At 37.5% G+C, this 14,611-nt stretch overlaps 1 protein-coding gene and 1 long non-coding RNA gene across 2 annotated transcripts; both read left to right on the forward strand.

Moving 5' to 3' along the window:
* The first annotated feature begins 1,091 nt into the window (after nucleotides 1-1,091).
* LOC147516079 (uncharacterized) lies at nucleotides 1,092-1,995 on the forward strand. The gene is made up of 3 exons (XR_015213576.1): nucleotides 1,092-1,446; nucleotides 1,580-1,774; nucleotides 1,870-1,995. It is a non-coding gene; the product is annotated as an uncharacterized LOC147516079 (long non-coding RNA).
* An 87-nt stretch (nucleotides 1,996-2,082) lies between these two features.
* Nucleotides 2,083-4,612, forward strand: LOC147516080 (uncharacterized). The gene is made up of 2 exons (XM_086594538.1): nucleotides 2,083-2,299; nucleotides 4,146-4,612. Exons 1-2 carry the CDS (start codon nucleotides 2,102-2,104, stop codon nucleotides 4,431-4,433), a joined length of 486 nt encoding a protein of 161 aa, XP_086450664.1. The 5' UTR covers nucleotides 2,083-2,101; the 3' UTR covers nucleotides 4,434-4,612.
* Nucleotides 4,613-14,611: the final 9,999 nt, after the last annotated feature.

The raw sequence follows: 14,611 nt of genomic DNA on the forward strand, positions 1-14,611 counted from the left end.
CTTTGTCACCAAAGACCATGAACGAATGCAAAGAAACCAAAACAGTGGTGTTAGCACAAAGTGCATGACTACTCTTCATCTAGTTCTAAGGACAAAAATCCAGTTGAGGGCGATGTTGAATACTATGGTGTTCTTAGGCAAATTGTTCGATTCACGATATCGAGGGGGGTACAAGACTATTTTGTTCAAGTGTGATTGGGTTAAATGCACTCAAACTGGTGTGAAAATGGATTTAGAAGCAAACCTTAAGTTGGTGAACTTGTCTAACTTGATTAGTTCGGACCGCATGGCTGATAAACCATTTATTTTTGCAGAGCGTCTTTGTACAAGTTTTTATTCGGGGCGATCCTATGGATCCCGACCGCATGTAGTCTTAGAGGTTCCAAAAAAATGTATTCAGATCAAGATGAAATGTGTCTCCTATCGGATGATAGACCGGTGAATATTAATATAGATGTATGCCCTTCCAATACCATGGAGGGATGAGGTAGTACCAACCAAACCTAATCTTAAGATATGTTTGTGGTTGTGGAGAACAAGAAAACTAAGAAGAGAAAGAGATTTAGTAGACCATGACTTAGTAGTAGTTCTTTTTGTACTGTTTTTTTTCCCATGCTATATATTTTGTTGAATGGTCGCCATGCCTTACAGAATTTTAAGTGGTTATGTCCTTATATATAAATGAACTACTTAGCTTGAACTATGTATTGATTATTTAGTTGAATGGATGCATCCCTTGCACTCGATTTATTCTCGTCTTCATTGGTTATTTATTATTTTGTTATTTGCTTCATGGAATGTCTATTTGCTTTAGTGAACATGGACTCTCACTACTCAACACCAAGTGATTCAAACTCACCGGACGATAGTCGACTTATGAAGGAATGGGTAATGACTTTCAGTTTTACATTTAACATTCTTCTTAATATTTTTTACGCAATGGACGGACTTAATTGAATATTGTTTGTTTGTGCAGATGATGATGCCAATATCAGGTTCATCACCTGCTTCTAAAAGAGAGGCCCTTCAATTGGCATTGAAGAAGTTGAGGGTCACCCGTCCGAAACTCATAATGCTGAGACTAATAGAAAAGGCCAACCAGTCATGCCCATAGAAAATGTCACTAAATTTGGCACAAGATTGGGATATATTGCTCGCCGAGACATTCCAATATGTCATAGTGATTGGCAAAATATTGATAAGGAACTCATCAAGAAAGTAGTTAGTACTTTGGGACGCCAATTTGAGTTTGAATATGAGAAGACAATTGATATTGATTACACATGGCAAAAACTGAATGAAGCATGGAGGAATTACAAGCACACGTTGTATGAAGATTTTGTCCAAGATGAGGATCCTTCCTTGGTGAAGGAAGTCGCACCTTATAATATTCCATTGGAGGATTGACACCAATTTGTTGATTATTGCAATACGGATAAGTTTAAGGTATGTGTCTGTGTTTATAAATATTGTTTTATGTATTGTCATAGTTGGTTAATTATTTCTTTTCAATGTACGTGCTCTTGGTTTTTAGTAATTTTCAGTTTTTGATGATTTGTCATTACATTAAAATATGAAGGCCATGAGTGAAAGGAATAAAAAGAATCGCGAGCAACAAATTATGCCTTCATGTCTGGGAAGAACTTCAGTGGCTATAGCTTGGACTGAATTGGCTTTGGGGAAAGGTATTCCTGAATCAGAAATTACTAGGACTGAATCATATATGCTTATTCACAAACCAAAGGAAATGACTCCGCGGAGACAAGAATTAATGGTTAGTGTGTTATACTAGTTTTAATTTTTTTAGTACATAGTTAATTCTTTAGTACATAGTACATAGTTTTCAACTGATTTTGTTAATCTTAATAGAATTCAATTAAGAATCATGTTGCGGAGCATCTCGAGTCCCAAAATGATTTGGCTAGAGATGCTGTTGCCAAGGTATAGTTATTGGCATTTCATGGTAACTTGTTATTTGAGTTTGTCTACTTTCTCAATGTTGTTCACTGAAAACAGGTTGTTGGGCGAGATTGCAGGGTCGTTTTTGGGGCCTCGATGCGGGGGTTTGTAAAAGCGTGTGTTGTGAAAGGGGGACTCTTTGATGAAAAAGAATGATGGTTTGATGATGGCAAACTCTCAACTTGAGAGGAGGATTGAGGCCATGGAGGTGAATATGGATGCTAGAATGATGAGGCAGATGGAAGAGGTTAGAGCCATGTTCATGAGCCAAAGAGGAACTTGTACTGACAATGTTACATCACCTCATTCTCGTGCTAGTCATCAAAGCCCAAGTGCTCTGGTAAATATTTAAGTTGTCATCATTTTATTGAAAGTAGGTAGTTGAAGGGAAATGTGGTATGAGACCATAAGCACAAAGTATATGAGTGAGTGTCTAGTTTGAGGATGTGGTATGAGTTTGTAAGTACAAAGTCTGTGAAATTGACATAGGGTCTTAGGAACACTTAGAAGGAGCGGACATAGACCTAGTTTCCTTTGGCTCCCCCATTTGTACTCGTCCGAGCGAGGTGGCATCCATTTACATTGTTGGGTGGTTGGTTCTCTTGGACGACTTTACCAATGCGTGAATATGCAGGGATATTTCTGACTGCGCTTATAGTTAAATTTTTACTTTCTGCATTTGCATCTGCCTAGGATATTTGATTGTAGTGCTTGTAGTTAAATTTTGATTTTCTGAATTTGCATGAGACAGACCTATCTCTCCACATTTGCTTTTTCCTACTTCTTGCGCCTTTCATCCGGATCATAACTTTACACCTTTAGTTCTTATTGTTGTGAGGCATTGCCGTATAGTTGGAAGTGTTAAAAATTGAATAATATCCGAACACATAGAGGGAGTAGACTAATAACACAGACAGTCTTATACATTAATATCTTGTTTAATTCCTATTCAGGTAGTACAAATCGAAATTTGAAACATTTTTGAAAAAAAAACCTCTCATTTCTCAACTCTTGGGGATTTCAAAGTCTGTTTTCAAGCTTGATATAATGGAGTCTTTCCTATTTACATCTGAATCTGTGAACGAGGGACACCCAGACAAGCTTTGTGACTAGATTTCTGATGTAGTTCTTGATGCTTGTCTTGAACAAGACCCTGACAGTAAGGTGGCTTGTGACCTTAAGAGGTGGAAATGGAAGGTTTTTGAAGATAGCAACTCTTGTTACAGGCGCGCTATGGCTTGACTAAGCCTACTTCTAGATAGTGGAGTTTAGGGAGGCTGGTTGAGCTAGCTGTCGCTTCCTCTGCCTTTGGTGCTGATTCAACAAGATCAACAGAAACAACAGAATCAACAGCGACTGAATCTGCCTACCTAACGTCAACTCTAATGGTACTAACCTTTAGTTTAAGCGGTAAATAGTCAAAGTAGTCAGCTGCGGGCTGAGGCGCAAGAGGAGATATGATCCTTGGTTACCAGTAAATAGTCCCACCCTGTGCTTCTAGCTTTACTTAGGTTTTTTAAGTCAGGTCTCTCGAGCCTAACAAGTTGCTGAGTTCGGCTTTCGGGGCTACCTACTTGAATATTGCTTCTTCTTTTTTTCTGGTGGGGAAAGTCACTCCGCGGTACCCTTTGAGGAATGAATCATGACCTCAACTATAAAGCTTCCCACTAATTGGGCAGTAGCAGGAAGGACATGAATGAGGTAGTAGAAGCAAAGGTATATCGCCCTATCGAAGCGGCTTTCTCCTCTCCACAGTGTAGGCTGAGTTTGAGGGTTCGCAGTACCTCTCCAAGTTAATGTCTGGAGCAGCCTATGGTCATTTTGGTAGGGATGAGGCTGATTTCACATGGGAAGTTGTTAAGCCCCTCAAGTGGACAAAACCACCAAGCCTAACTATCCGGGAACTTGATGGTAGCCGTCTCGCTCGGTTCTCTTGTCATGAATAATGTGTTTGCAACTTGCTGCTATTTAGATACTATCTTTTGTCTTTATTTGACAACTTTTTACTTTCTTTTTCTTTTGTTTTATGTTGCATGTAATACCAGCTAGTGAAATTATTTGGATTGACGGGAGTATAAACTAGATAAATACTGCATTTGTATGGCATGTGGTACAAGGTTCTATGGCTTTATGTATACGGTTTAAACTTGAAATCCAGATTTTTAATTAAAATGTTTTCTTTGCAGCTGGGAAATGCGCAATACATTGGCAAAGATTGTGAATTGCGTGGAGGTTGGCCGCTTGATATTGTTGCTAGAGGTGTTGTACAAGACGTCGATCCTAACACAGAGTATGGGGAAAGGACTTTGGAAGAAGGGAACTTCAAAATTTTTGTCCAAGTTGTGCGTGACCATAACGCAACACTGCCATGCCATCATAATGGATGGGTAAGGACTCTTGGTCAGGTTGTGCAAGGAGGTGTTATATGGCCCAAGGAGTTGTTGGTGTTTGCATCCCATAGTTCGTCCTCTTGAACTGTTTATTGAATGAACTTTTTTGTCTAAAAACAATATGTGCTCTTAGGCTTTTTTTGCATGGTTAGCTGTTGGTTGTGGATGTATGGCTAGCTTGTCGGGGATGTGATGTGAATATTTGGTAATTTCAAGATGTGAAGTGAATATGTTTTTTGCCAAAATGAATGTTACTTGAGATATATGATTTGTGTTTGCAGATTTTGTAAGTTGGTTTGTGGTTTGGTGTTACATAGGATCTGTATCAACAGGAAAACTCTTTTCAATTTTCATGATACAATTTGAATTATGCAAATATATATAGAAAAAAAAATTAAAAAAAAAATTATTGTAAACCGACGGACATTATCTTTAGCTGATCTCATATTTACAAAATGGACACGTCAGTCCATCCTTGGGGACATTTACCGTAGGCGTAGGTAACCAATGCCTACAGACAAAATCCCAAACCAAACCGTCGGTATAGCCGTATAGGTAACCAATGCCAACAGATATTAACCCATATAAAACCGTCAGCGTAGTTAACCAATGCGGACGGATAAGATCCCTAATTAAACCGTCCCAATAGATAACCTGTGCCGACAGACAGTGCCGACGGATGTTATCCATGCCATAGGCTATGCCGACAGAACAAATTAGGGCGGTACGTGTTCTGAGATGAAGTTAAGTAGGCTTTAGATCTAAGGCTACGGCTCTTGTCCGTAGGTATATATCAATTATTTTGTAGTGAATGTTGTGGTAACCTTCTAATGTGGACATTAAATTCTCTGATGACATTTGTGAATATTGAGGTGGATCAAGAACTCAATTTGCTCTAAAAGGATATAATTTGAAGCAACATATATTAATTATTAGCCATTTGCTCACTCATTTGAAACCCACCTTGCAATGTAGCAACTTCCTAGTGTTTATTAATTTTGTATTTCTGATTTAAAAATGAATTGGCGATATCATACATGAAGTTATAATGCAAGCTATTCTCCATTCAATCACCTTAAATTTCATATCAGTAATTCAGTACAAGAAATTTGATGATTTAAGATGTTTATTTATATTACAAGGAAATGAAATATGCATTGATAATTATTATGTACTAGCATTTGTTATGAATGTTTTGCAGTTTTTCGTTGGGTCATTGCCGATTTTCGGTTTTGAAGTGGATGATTTCGATCAAAGGGAAGCAGTCTCAATTTCCTATAATGCTTATAGTCATCTAAATTTATCCCTAATAATATTCATCAGAGGATTGTTGAAGTACAAGCATTATGTAAATATGAAGAGAACAAAAATGAGTTTGGGTTTTCTTTATTTCTTTTTTTTTTCATGCATGTTTGCTTTTCCAATCAATCGACTTGATGAATGTACACGATCTTGCACAATAACAACACATACAAATAGTGAGAGATGAGATGGTTGAAAAGATAAGAGAGAGAGAGAGAGATGTGTTTGATTGAGGTACGTGAAGAGTACAGTTGTTGAGGGGTAACCTTTACTATAAGAGTCAAGTTTTAATGGACTCACGAGGGTCTCTCTCTGTGCTTCTCTTTCTCATTAATTCTGTACATTTCCTACAGCATCACCTGCCCAAGCCTTACTAGTTACAAATAGGATTCCTGTTACTACAGTAAGTCCCTTCTTTTTTTGTTGGAACCAACTAGAGTAATTCAATCACAGTGGTTGGAGTTAAAATTTCCGTATCTGTTTGTTCAGGAGACCTTGGGAGTTTACCAGGTTGTGTTTGGTTCAGTTTACACACCAAGAAAAACGCAACTCTTCAAAGAAGTAGAGGCTGCTGGAGCCATTGTTGTGAGTGGAGTAGAAATGTTCCTCCACCAGGAAATGGGCCAGTTCAATCTTTTCACTGGATGAAAAGGTGAGCTTAGAATCTACCTCTAGTTATTTTAAAAGCACATAAATACTCTAGAGTTTAGATTGATACTTGCTCATTAGCCAGTATTCCTAGCTAAAGTTATTAGCAATATGTGCTGCACCAGGCCAAATAATTTTCTGATATATGTTCATGTTCAATATTGCATTATGTGAACGAATATCTAACATAATCTTATATCTATGTTTGCAGCGCCAGACGACTTCGTGTGGGAAATTATTCTTGCGAAGTTCTGATTTAATGAAACAAGAAAAATGTTGTTTCATATATCTTAATAATTGTAAAACTGTTTATTGGTCTGAAATCGTACCCTTAATTGAAATCGATTATTTTTATACAAAGCTTCCTTGGTTACATTTCATGTATATTCACAAATCATTCTTTCTACTTATATAAGAGGCGTGGGCAGCCGCCGTTTGTGCCCTTCGTCCTCTATTTTGTCACATTTTCTTTCCTAATATCTAGCTTGGCCCCACTGCCCCACAAAACCTTCGCTACTATTTTTCCTTTTAATTTTTTTAAATGTTATATATACGACACGGAAAACATAAGTGCTGTTATTAATTATTGTCATTAGTTTTTCTTAGCAATATTTGGTTTAATTAATTTTGAAACTCTTGCATGTAAAATCAACTAAAAAATTGTTGATTCCTAACAAGACGTTTATAACTTGGGAAATGCTAGAATGTCACGAATTAAAATCGCAAAACATACACAATTTGGAAAAATAATCACAAATTAGAGTATGATGTTATTACTTATCACATGTTATTATATTATTTCAAGGTATTTTTTGAGGATCCCACGAAGTTAGAAATCAGAAACTGGATGCAACTGCTAAACGACAAAAAAGAATAATTAACGAAAAAATCAGAAATTGGATGCAAATGCATTAACTTAATCAGAAATCGGATGCAAATCCATCGTACTAACCTCAAAGAATAAATAGCTGGAAATCGAAAATTGGATGCAAATGCATAATTAACGAGAAATCAGAAAATAGATGCAAATGTATTGAACTAATCTCAAATAATAATTAACATAAAATCGGAAACTAGATGCAATTACATTGAACTAACATAAAAGAATAATTAACGAATAATTAACGTATGGGAAATCAGAAACTATATGCAAATATATTGTAACTTTTAAAAAATAATAATTAACGGGAAATCGAAAACTGGATGCAAATGCAGTGAACTAACCTCAAAAAAGAATAATTAACGGGAGATCAAAAACTGGATACAAATGTACTTAAATAACATCAAAGAAGAATAATTAACGAAAAATTGATAATTGGATGGAAATGCATTGAACTAACCTTAAAGAATAATAACTAATGAGAAATCAGAAACCGGATACAAATACATTTAACTAACCTTAAAGAATAATTAACTAAAAGTAAAAAAACTAGATGCAAATATATTGAACTATCTAACCTCAAAGAATAATTAACGGAAAATAAAAAACTGGATGTGCAAATGCATTGAACCAACCTCAAAAAAAAATTAACGAGAAATCAGAAACTGGATTTGCAAATGCATTGAACCAACCTCAAAAAATAATTAACGAGAAATCAGAAATTGGATTTGCAAATGCATTGAACTAAACTTAAAGAATACTTAACGGGAAATCAGAAACTAGATGCAAATGCATTGAACTAACCTAAAAAAAAATTAACATGAAATTGAAAACTGAATGGAAATGCATTGAACTAGCCTCAAAACATAGTTGTATTGGGAATGTCTGGACAAGTATAGTTTTACAGTTAAAATTTAGTTTATCATATCTATTTTTGTATGATTGAGAATGACTTGCTATTCAAGTAGCTTCAATATGATTTTTGCCTTATTGGGCATTCTTATAGAACTTTAATCAAACTTATTTTATTAAACAACTATTAAACAACAAAAACAAGTCGAAATGTTTTATCAAGGGCTGGGGTTTTTTTTTTTTTATTGAGAGTGGGGTTTTAACGTTACAAAAAATTTAGATGAATGATTAATATAATATTCATATTTTATAATTTTGCATAGTTGAAAATATTTTTCAAAATAATTTAATATAATGACACCCGTTCGTAGGACGGGTTCGAAAACTGATAAACATAAAATGAGTAGTTTACCTACGAAATGAACTATGAATTCAAAACGTAAGTAAACTAAAACTGAACTTTTACGAGTCTATTATCAAAGATTCTACTCTCGATGCGAATTGCACTAAGTGGAGTAGGAAGTTCGTTCCACTCCTAGTTCTCTAGCACGGATTGTTCTCTAAGTCTAAGAAATCAGTCTTAAGTCAATGAGAGTTTTACGAGGGGTGATTATACTACGATGCAATATGAAAAGCAATATGTTGAATGTCACTACGAACTATATGGAAATACTAATGTTCTTGAATCTAGATAAAGAATTAGAGGGGAATTGAATCCACCTCGAATCCAACTTAACAACCTAGTATAGATTGTCGTATCTCGATTCTTACGTTTTCACGGCAAGAATTTCGAGTCTAATCCCTAGTGTTCATGGCATTTCTACCGGATACTAACTAGCATGTGAGGTCGTCCACCCATTCTCATGGCGAAACACGACCTTCTAGAGTGGAATAGATTCTACAACCAATTCTATACTAACCACTAAGTTTTCATCAAGGCTTCATCAACCCCTCTAATGGAGGTTTTAGCCTTGATTCATCAAACTAACATTTCCCATTGAATCTAAACTAAACATAATGTTAGAATTTGAGGTTTACTTACTTAAACAATAATGAATCTAATTTAATGACTGGAATGAATTAAGGACAAGAATTTAAATTAGATCTAGAATGGAAATGACAAAATTCGAAATGGACAACTAACTATTTTATTTATCTAATCAATCAAGAACAATGATTCAAAGATTTAATCTAAAACAAGAATTGAAATAGAACTAAAACTTAATTTAATTAATAAAACTAGATCTAGAATTCTATATATTAATTTAGGTCTAACTAGCTACCATTAACAAAGAGCTAAGCTTTTGTTTTATACATCCAGATCTAAAAATCGTGCATGGGCTTGGAGCCATGTTTTGGGCGAGAATCGGGCCCAAAAACCCAATTCTTCGGTCCAAAAAGGCCTCTTCAGCTGCAGTTCGCTTCAACAGACTTTTTCGTCCACTTCTGCTCCTCTGATTGGGTCAAGGCTCGGACCATTGGAAAGCTCTTTCCGATCCGGTCGTTTTGACATAAGGTAGGCCCAATTCGAGGTCCGAGTCCAAAGATATGGCATTCGGAAGTTCTCAATTTGTTGCTCCTTTATCTCGCTAAAGTGGCACGATTACGCATATAATGGACTTTGAAGCCCGAAATGCATAAAAACACGTAATCAGTATTAACTCTTACTTATTATTCACATAATTGGTCTAACAGTATGATTATTAAGGGGTTAAAACTACAGTTTTGGGCTCTTATCAAAAACTAGTTTAAGTGAATAGTACTATATGCAAACATGTGCCTATTTGAACCCTAGATGTGTGATTTTTTTTTTGTTCTCTACTAGAAATTGACCGTGTCTTCGAGTACAATTTCTTCTCCCAAAATAGCTACATTGAATTTTAAAAAAAAAAAAAGCTTTCTTCTACCAACATTGTTATTTCTAGCAAATTAATTTAGTTTGTTGGTCAACAATGAGCGAGGCCTTTCGATCTAGACATAAATGATATTTGGGTATACTTCTTGTTAAATTTGTTACTAATTAAAATTTGAATTCGATAATTTGTTGAATGAAAAGTAAAGTTTCGCCCAAAAAAAATGTAAAGTAAATCCCATGTGAAACATAAATATTCAATTTTGAGGAAACTTTTTCATCAGGGTAAAATAAAATTCCATAAATAAGAAAAAGGAGTATGAAAACAAACAGAGATCACTGTATGAGGTAGATTCTCAAGAAAAACGAAGCGTACGCATACACTAACAATAATGAGAATTATATTTTTAGTTAAATAAATAAAAAATAGTTTTTGTCTCATTATAATAGCACACCTTATTTACTTGTGATATCCAAACAAATAATACTCCAAATCAACATATGCACATATATTTCATATTCCACCTTGCCAACACTCTTAAATTGATGATGATGAAATTAATCAGTCTTGACACCAGATGTTTGGATCGGAGATCCCTTCTTGCTTAGTGTTTCTCCTTGAGAAGTCCATGTTCCTTTGCTGAGCAAAAAGCGATGTTCCCATCCTGCAATTTTAGATAGAAGACTTGCCAAAATAAACACCTTGAACCAAGCTTGTTTCCTAACTTGTTTGTTCACGCGACATGCACCATTCACTATTGCTATTGTGCATTGTATTATCTAAATTTACACCCTCTGAACTCACTTCTATTCTTTTTCTCTCTCACCTCTCTGTCCCCCCCCCTCCTTTCTCTGCCTCTCTCTCCTCTTTATATCACCCCCCTTCTTTTGGTTCGTTGATTCCTTCTTCATCCAGCGTTCACTGCCTCTCTACGTGTCGCCTCGGTGTCCTATACCTTTAGGGTTCTGCATACTTGATGTACTGCACCATGTCTTCTCTTTACTATTCCGCATCTGGCCCACCTGCCATAAGGAACCTCATGTGTCACGAATATGGCTACTACAGATGCCCTCTCTCGGTCCCATTGATGGTCAGTGGATAGACAATGGGACCAAGATTTAACTTTTCCCAGTTTCCTCGTCCTTTCACGGTATATCTCTCTTTTGTTATGCTGTCATTTTATCATTAGATCTCACTTGCTCTTTCTTGGCACGTGTCCTATTTTTATTGACACGTGGGAAGGGCGCAAGTGAAGCAGAGCCTGGCTCTTCGAATTTCATGACGCCACGTGTCACATTCCCTCTAGTCTCTTTCTTGATATATTACCCTTTTACCCCTGTCGCTTTGAATCCCGCTCAAAATTCTCTCTTCCTTCAAAACCCACTCAATTCCCTTTCACTCTTCACTTTCTCTCCTATTCAACTTCCCCTTTATTTCTCTTCACTCTGGTGAGATCTTTCCAGCGCCGTTCGAGTTCTGGTTTGAGTTTACTCCCCGTTTGCCCCTTGTTGCTTCGCACTTCAAGTTTGTTCTCCTCCCTCTTTTCTTGCAACCGTTTTGTTTTCTATATTCATTTTGTCACTTTTCAGTAATGTTTCACACTCTTTGCCCTTTCCCTACTTTTACTCTCCTCCTTTTGGGTCAGTTTCCCCATCTTAGTGTTCATTTTACTATGTCTGAATCAGAATCGACGAATACCTCTACCACCAGATCCGACGGATCTGAGTCCTCTACGCCCAGATCTAGTAGTCACACCGCTGATAGATCTGAGTCCCCGTCTTCTGGCTATGCCAGCCCTGCCGCTGTCCCCTCTACTTCAGGGAGGAAGGCTACTCTTCCTCCACCCCCATCGTATTACCGTAGACCTAACTTAGATGCAGTTAAAGCCGCTTATGGCATTTCGGGAGACGTGGTCTTAGAGCACGTGCCTGGCATCACCCACTTTCCTTACTTGGTCGAACCGCGACCAGGTTGTCTTGTCGCTACCGTAGGCCAGATAGTGGCTGGCTTACGTTTTCCCTTAACTTTGCTGGACGTCGAAGTATGCAACCATTTCAACATTCCGCCATTTCAAGGCATAGACAACTTATGGCATGTCATGTATGCCGCTAACCATTATAACGAGACCAATTCTCCTAAAATCCAACTCCACGACATAATTGCCTATTATTATATATAGAAGAGCACCAAGTTTGGGAGTGTAGGGTATCAGTCCTACTGTACTCGTCCGTGGAAGAAGTCTTTTGTCCTCCGCCTCACAACTTCTGACAAGGTGTGGCATTACTACCCGTTGTATGTGTCTGGAAGTTTTATTTCTGTGGACCTTCCTTCAGTAGTTTCTCTAAGGCACCTCAATTTCCTTAAAAGTGGTAAGTAAAACTTTTTGATTCACATGGCTTCTGTCTAACTTTGTTTGTAACTTGTCTTTCTTTCTGTGATCCAGGCTGGAGATCTGATTCGCGATCTCAACTTTATGCTACCATTTCTTCAGAGATCTTTCAAGGGCTCCGTGAGTTTGGGAGTGCCCAGTGTGAGGTTCTCGGCATAGACCCCGATAAAGGCACTCTTCTACTTAACCCTTCTTTAAAAGACGTCGGTAAGTACCACGACCCACTCCACCGCCTGCCGCCCCCTAAGAAAGAAAACCAAATCATCACCCCTCTAAAAAGGAAAACGTAAGTCCCACAAGTCATTCAGATATACCACCAAGATTTAGCACTCCCAAGCCGTTGGCCAACGAGTTGTGGCCGCTCAATCTCACACTGCTACTCCTGACCCCGCCCCTACTTCATATTCCTTTTTGGCTAACTGGGAAGACGATTTTGCCAACCATACCTCTCCTTCACCTCCCACTGCCATGGACGTCAATAAGCTCAAACTCTGGGATAGCGACTCAGATGGTGACGAGCCCATCGAAGTTGCAGCAAAAGGCCCCCCCAGCAAAAAAGGCCAGGACCACGGCTCATGCCCCCTCTGAAACACGGTGGAGCCATCGCGGCCCTCGGCTCCACTGCGCCACTCTGGGAAGAACCCCGTCTCGTTTGGCCCCCTTTCCTTTGGTCCAGTTGAAGTCTGGCATCCATAATTCAGGGCTAGAGATCACGATGTTGCCGTGTTCTTGTTCTTCAGCTCCCATCTCCCTAGGGACCAGGTATATGGCGACTCTGGCTCGTTCGCCTCCCATAGGGCTTCCATCTACACCGGTTGGGAAAGGGTTCATTCTCCATCTCTCTTTTCTTTTCCTTACTTTTTTTATAACTCTTGCTAACACGTGTTTATATTCAGCTGAGTCTTGACATTTGCTATGTTGTGTGCGGGCTGACTAACACTCTGGAGACCCTAGACGTGGTGAAGCAGGAGATTCACGGTCCTGATGGCTGGAAAGCCAAGTATGAAAGGCTGGAAAAGGAAAGGGGTGATGCCCGCATCGTGGCTCTCAAGGCCCAAACGAAACTCCAATGGCTGAGGACAAGCACAGTGACTATGTAGCGGGGGTCACCTCCAAGATGGAAAGCCAGAAGGAGGCCGAGAATCTCACCGCTCAGGCTACCTTATACAAGACTTTGAAAGAAGCCACAGATCGCTTCCGAAGCTTGGCTACTGATAAGAGCCCAAAACTGTAGTTTTAACCCCTTAACAATATTACTTTTGGACTAATTATGTGATTAATAAATAAGAGTTAGTACTATTATCATGTTCTTATGTATTTCAGGCATTGGAGTCGAATATGTGCAGAAATGCGCCCCTTTTGCGAGATAATGGAGCAAAGGTTGGTTGCTAAGAAGTTCTATGATTAAATGCCAAGATTCAAGGAGAAAAAATCTTTTTAAAGCCCAGTCAAAGTCAACGCGGGCAGAAATAACTCACAAAAGTCAGTAGAACTTCTGAAAGCCGTATCTTTGGACTTAGACCTTGTCATTGGGCCTACCTTATGTCAAAACGACCGGCTCAGAAAGAAATTTCTAATGGTCCAAGTCTTGACCCAATCAGAGGAGCAAAAGTGGATGAAAAGGCTGTTGAAATCAAATCTAACTGAAAATCCCTTTGTAGACTGAAGTAATAAGGTTTTGGGCTCGATTTTTCAACCCAAAACATGGCTCCTCAGCTCATGCACGAATTTGTGGATCTTGTCTCCTCCATATGAGAGACAAAGACTTAACTCTTAAGCATATAGAGTTTTTTACTTAGCAAAAATCCAAGAACTTAGTTTAGATCTAGTTTTTTAACATTCAGTTAATTAGTTTTAGGACAAGGAATGAGTTTTATTTTAGAATCAGATTTAGTTTTATAATAAATAATTAGTTTTTCATTTCAATTTAGTTTTATGATTTAATTCTTATTTAGCTTTAGTTGTCTTAAATTCATAATTAGTTTGTCTTACTTTCATTTCCTAAATTCAGTTTTAATTTCAGTTGAATTCTTAAACTATTGTTAAATTAGATTTATAAAGTTTAATAATTTATTCAATAATGAGTTGTTCTATTTGTTCTTGTTTTAGAAATAATAGTATAATGATTCAAGGCTAAAACCTCCATTAGAGGGTTTGAGAAAGCCTTGATGAAACTTGATTGTTGTTAGCGTAGAATCATTTGTAATAATCTATTCCATTCTAGAAAGCAATTAGTTCACCATGAGAATGGGTTTGATTGCTTCACATGCTAGTTGTTAGTTGGTAGAGATTACCATGAACAATTAGGGATTAGAAAGACCCAATTGCTATGCGGAAG

The sequence above is a fragment of the Coptis chinensis genome, chromosome 2 (genome assembly GCF_015680905.1).
Source record: "Coptis chinensis isolate HL-2020 chromosome 2, ASM1568090v1, whole genome shotgun sequence".
NCBI classification, from domain to species: Eukaryota; Viridiplantae; Streptophyta; class Magnoliopsida; order Ranunculales; family Ranunculaceae; genus Coptis; species Coptis chinensis.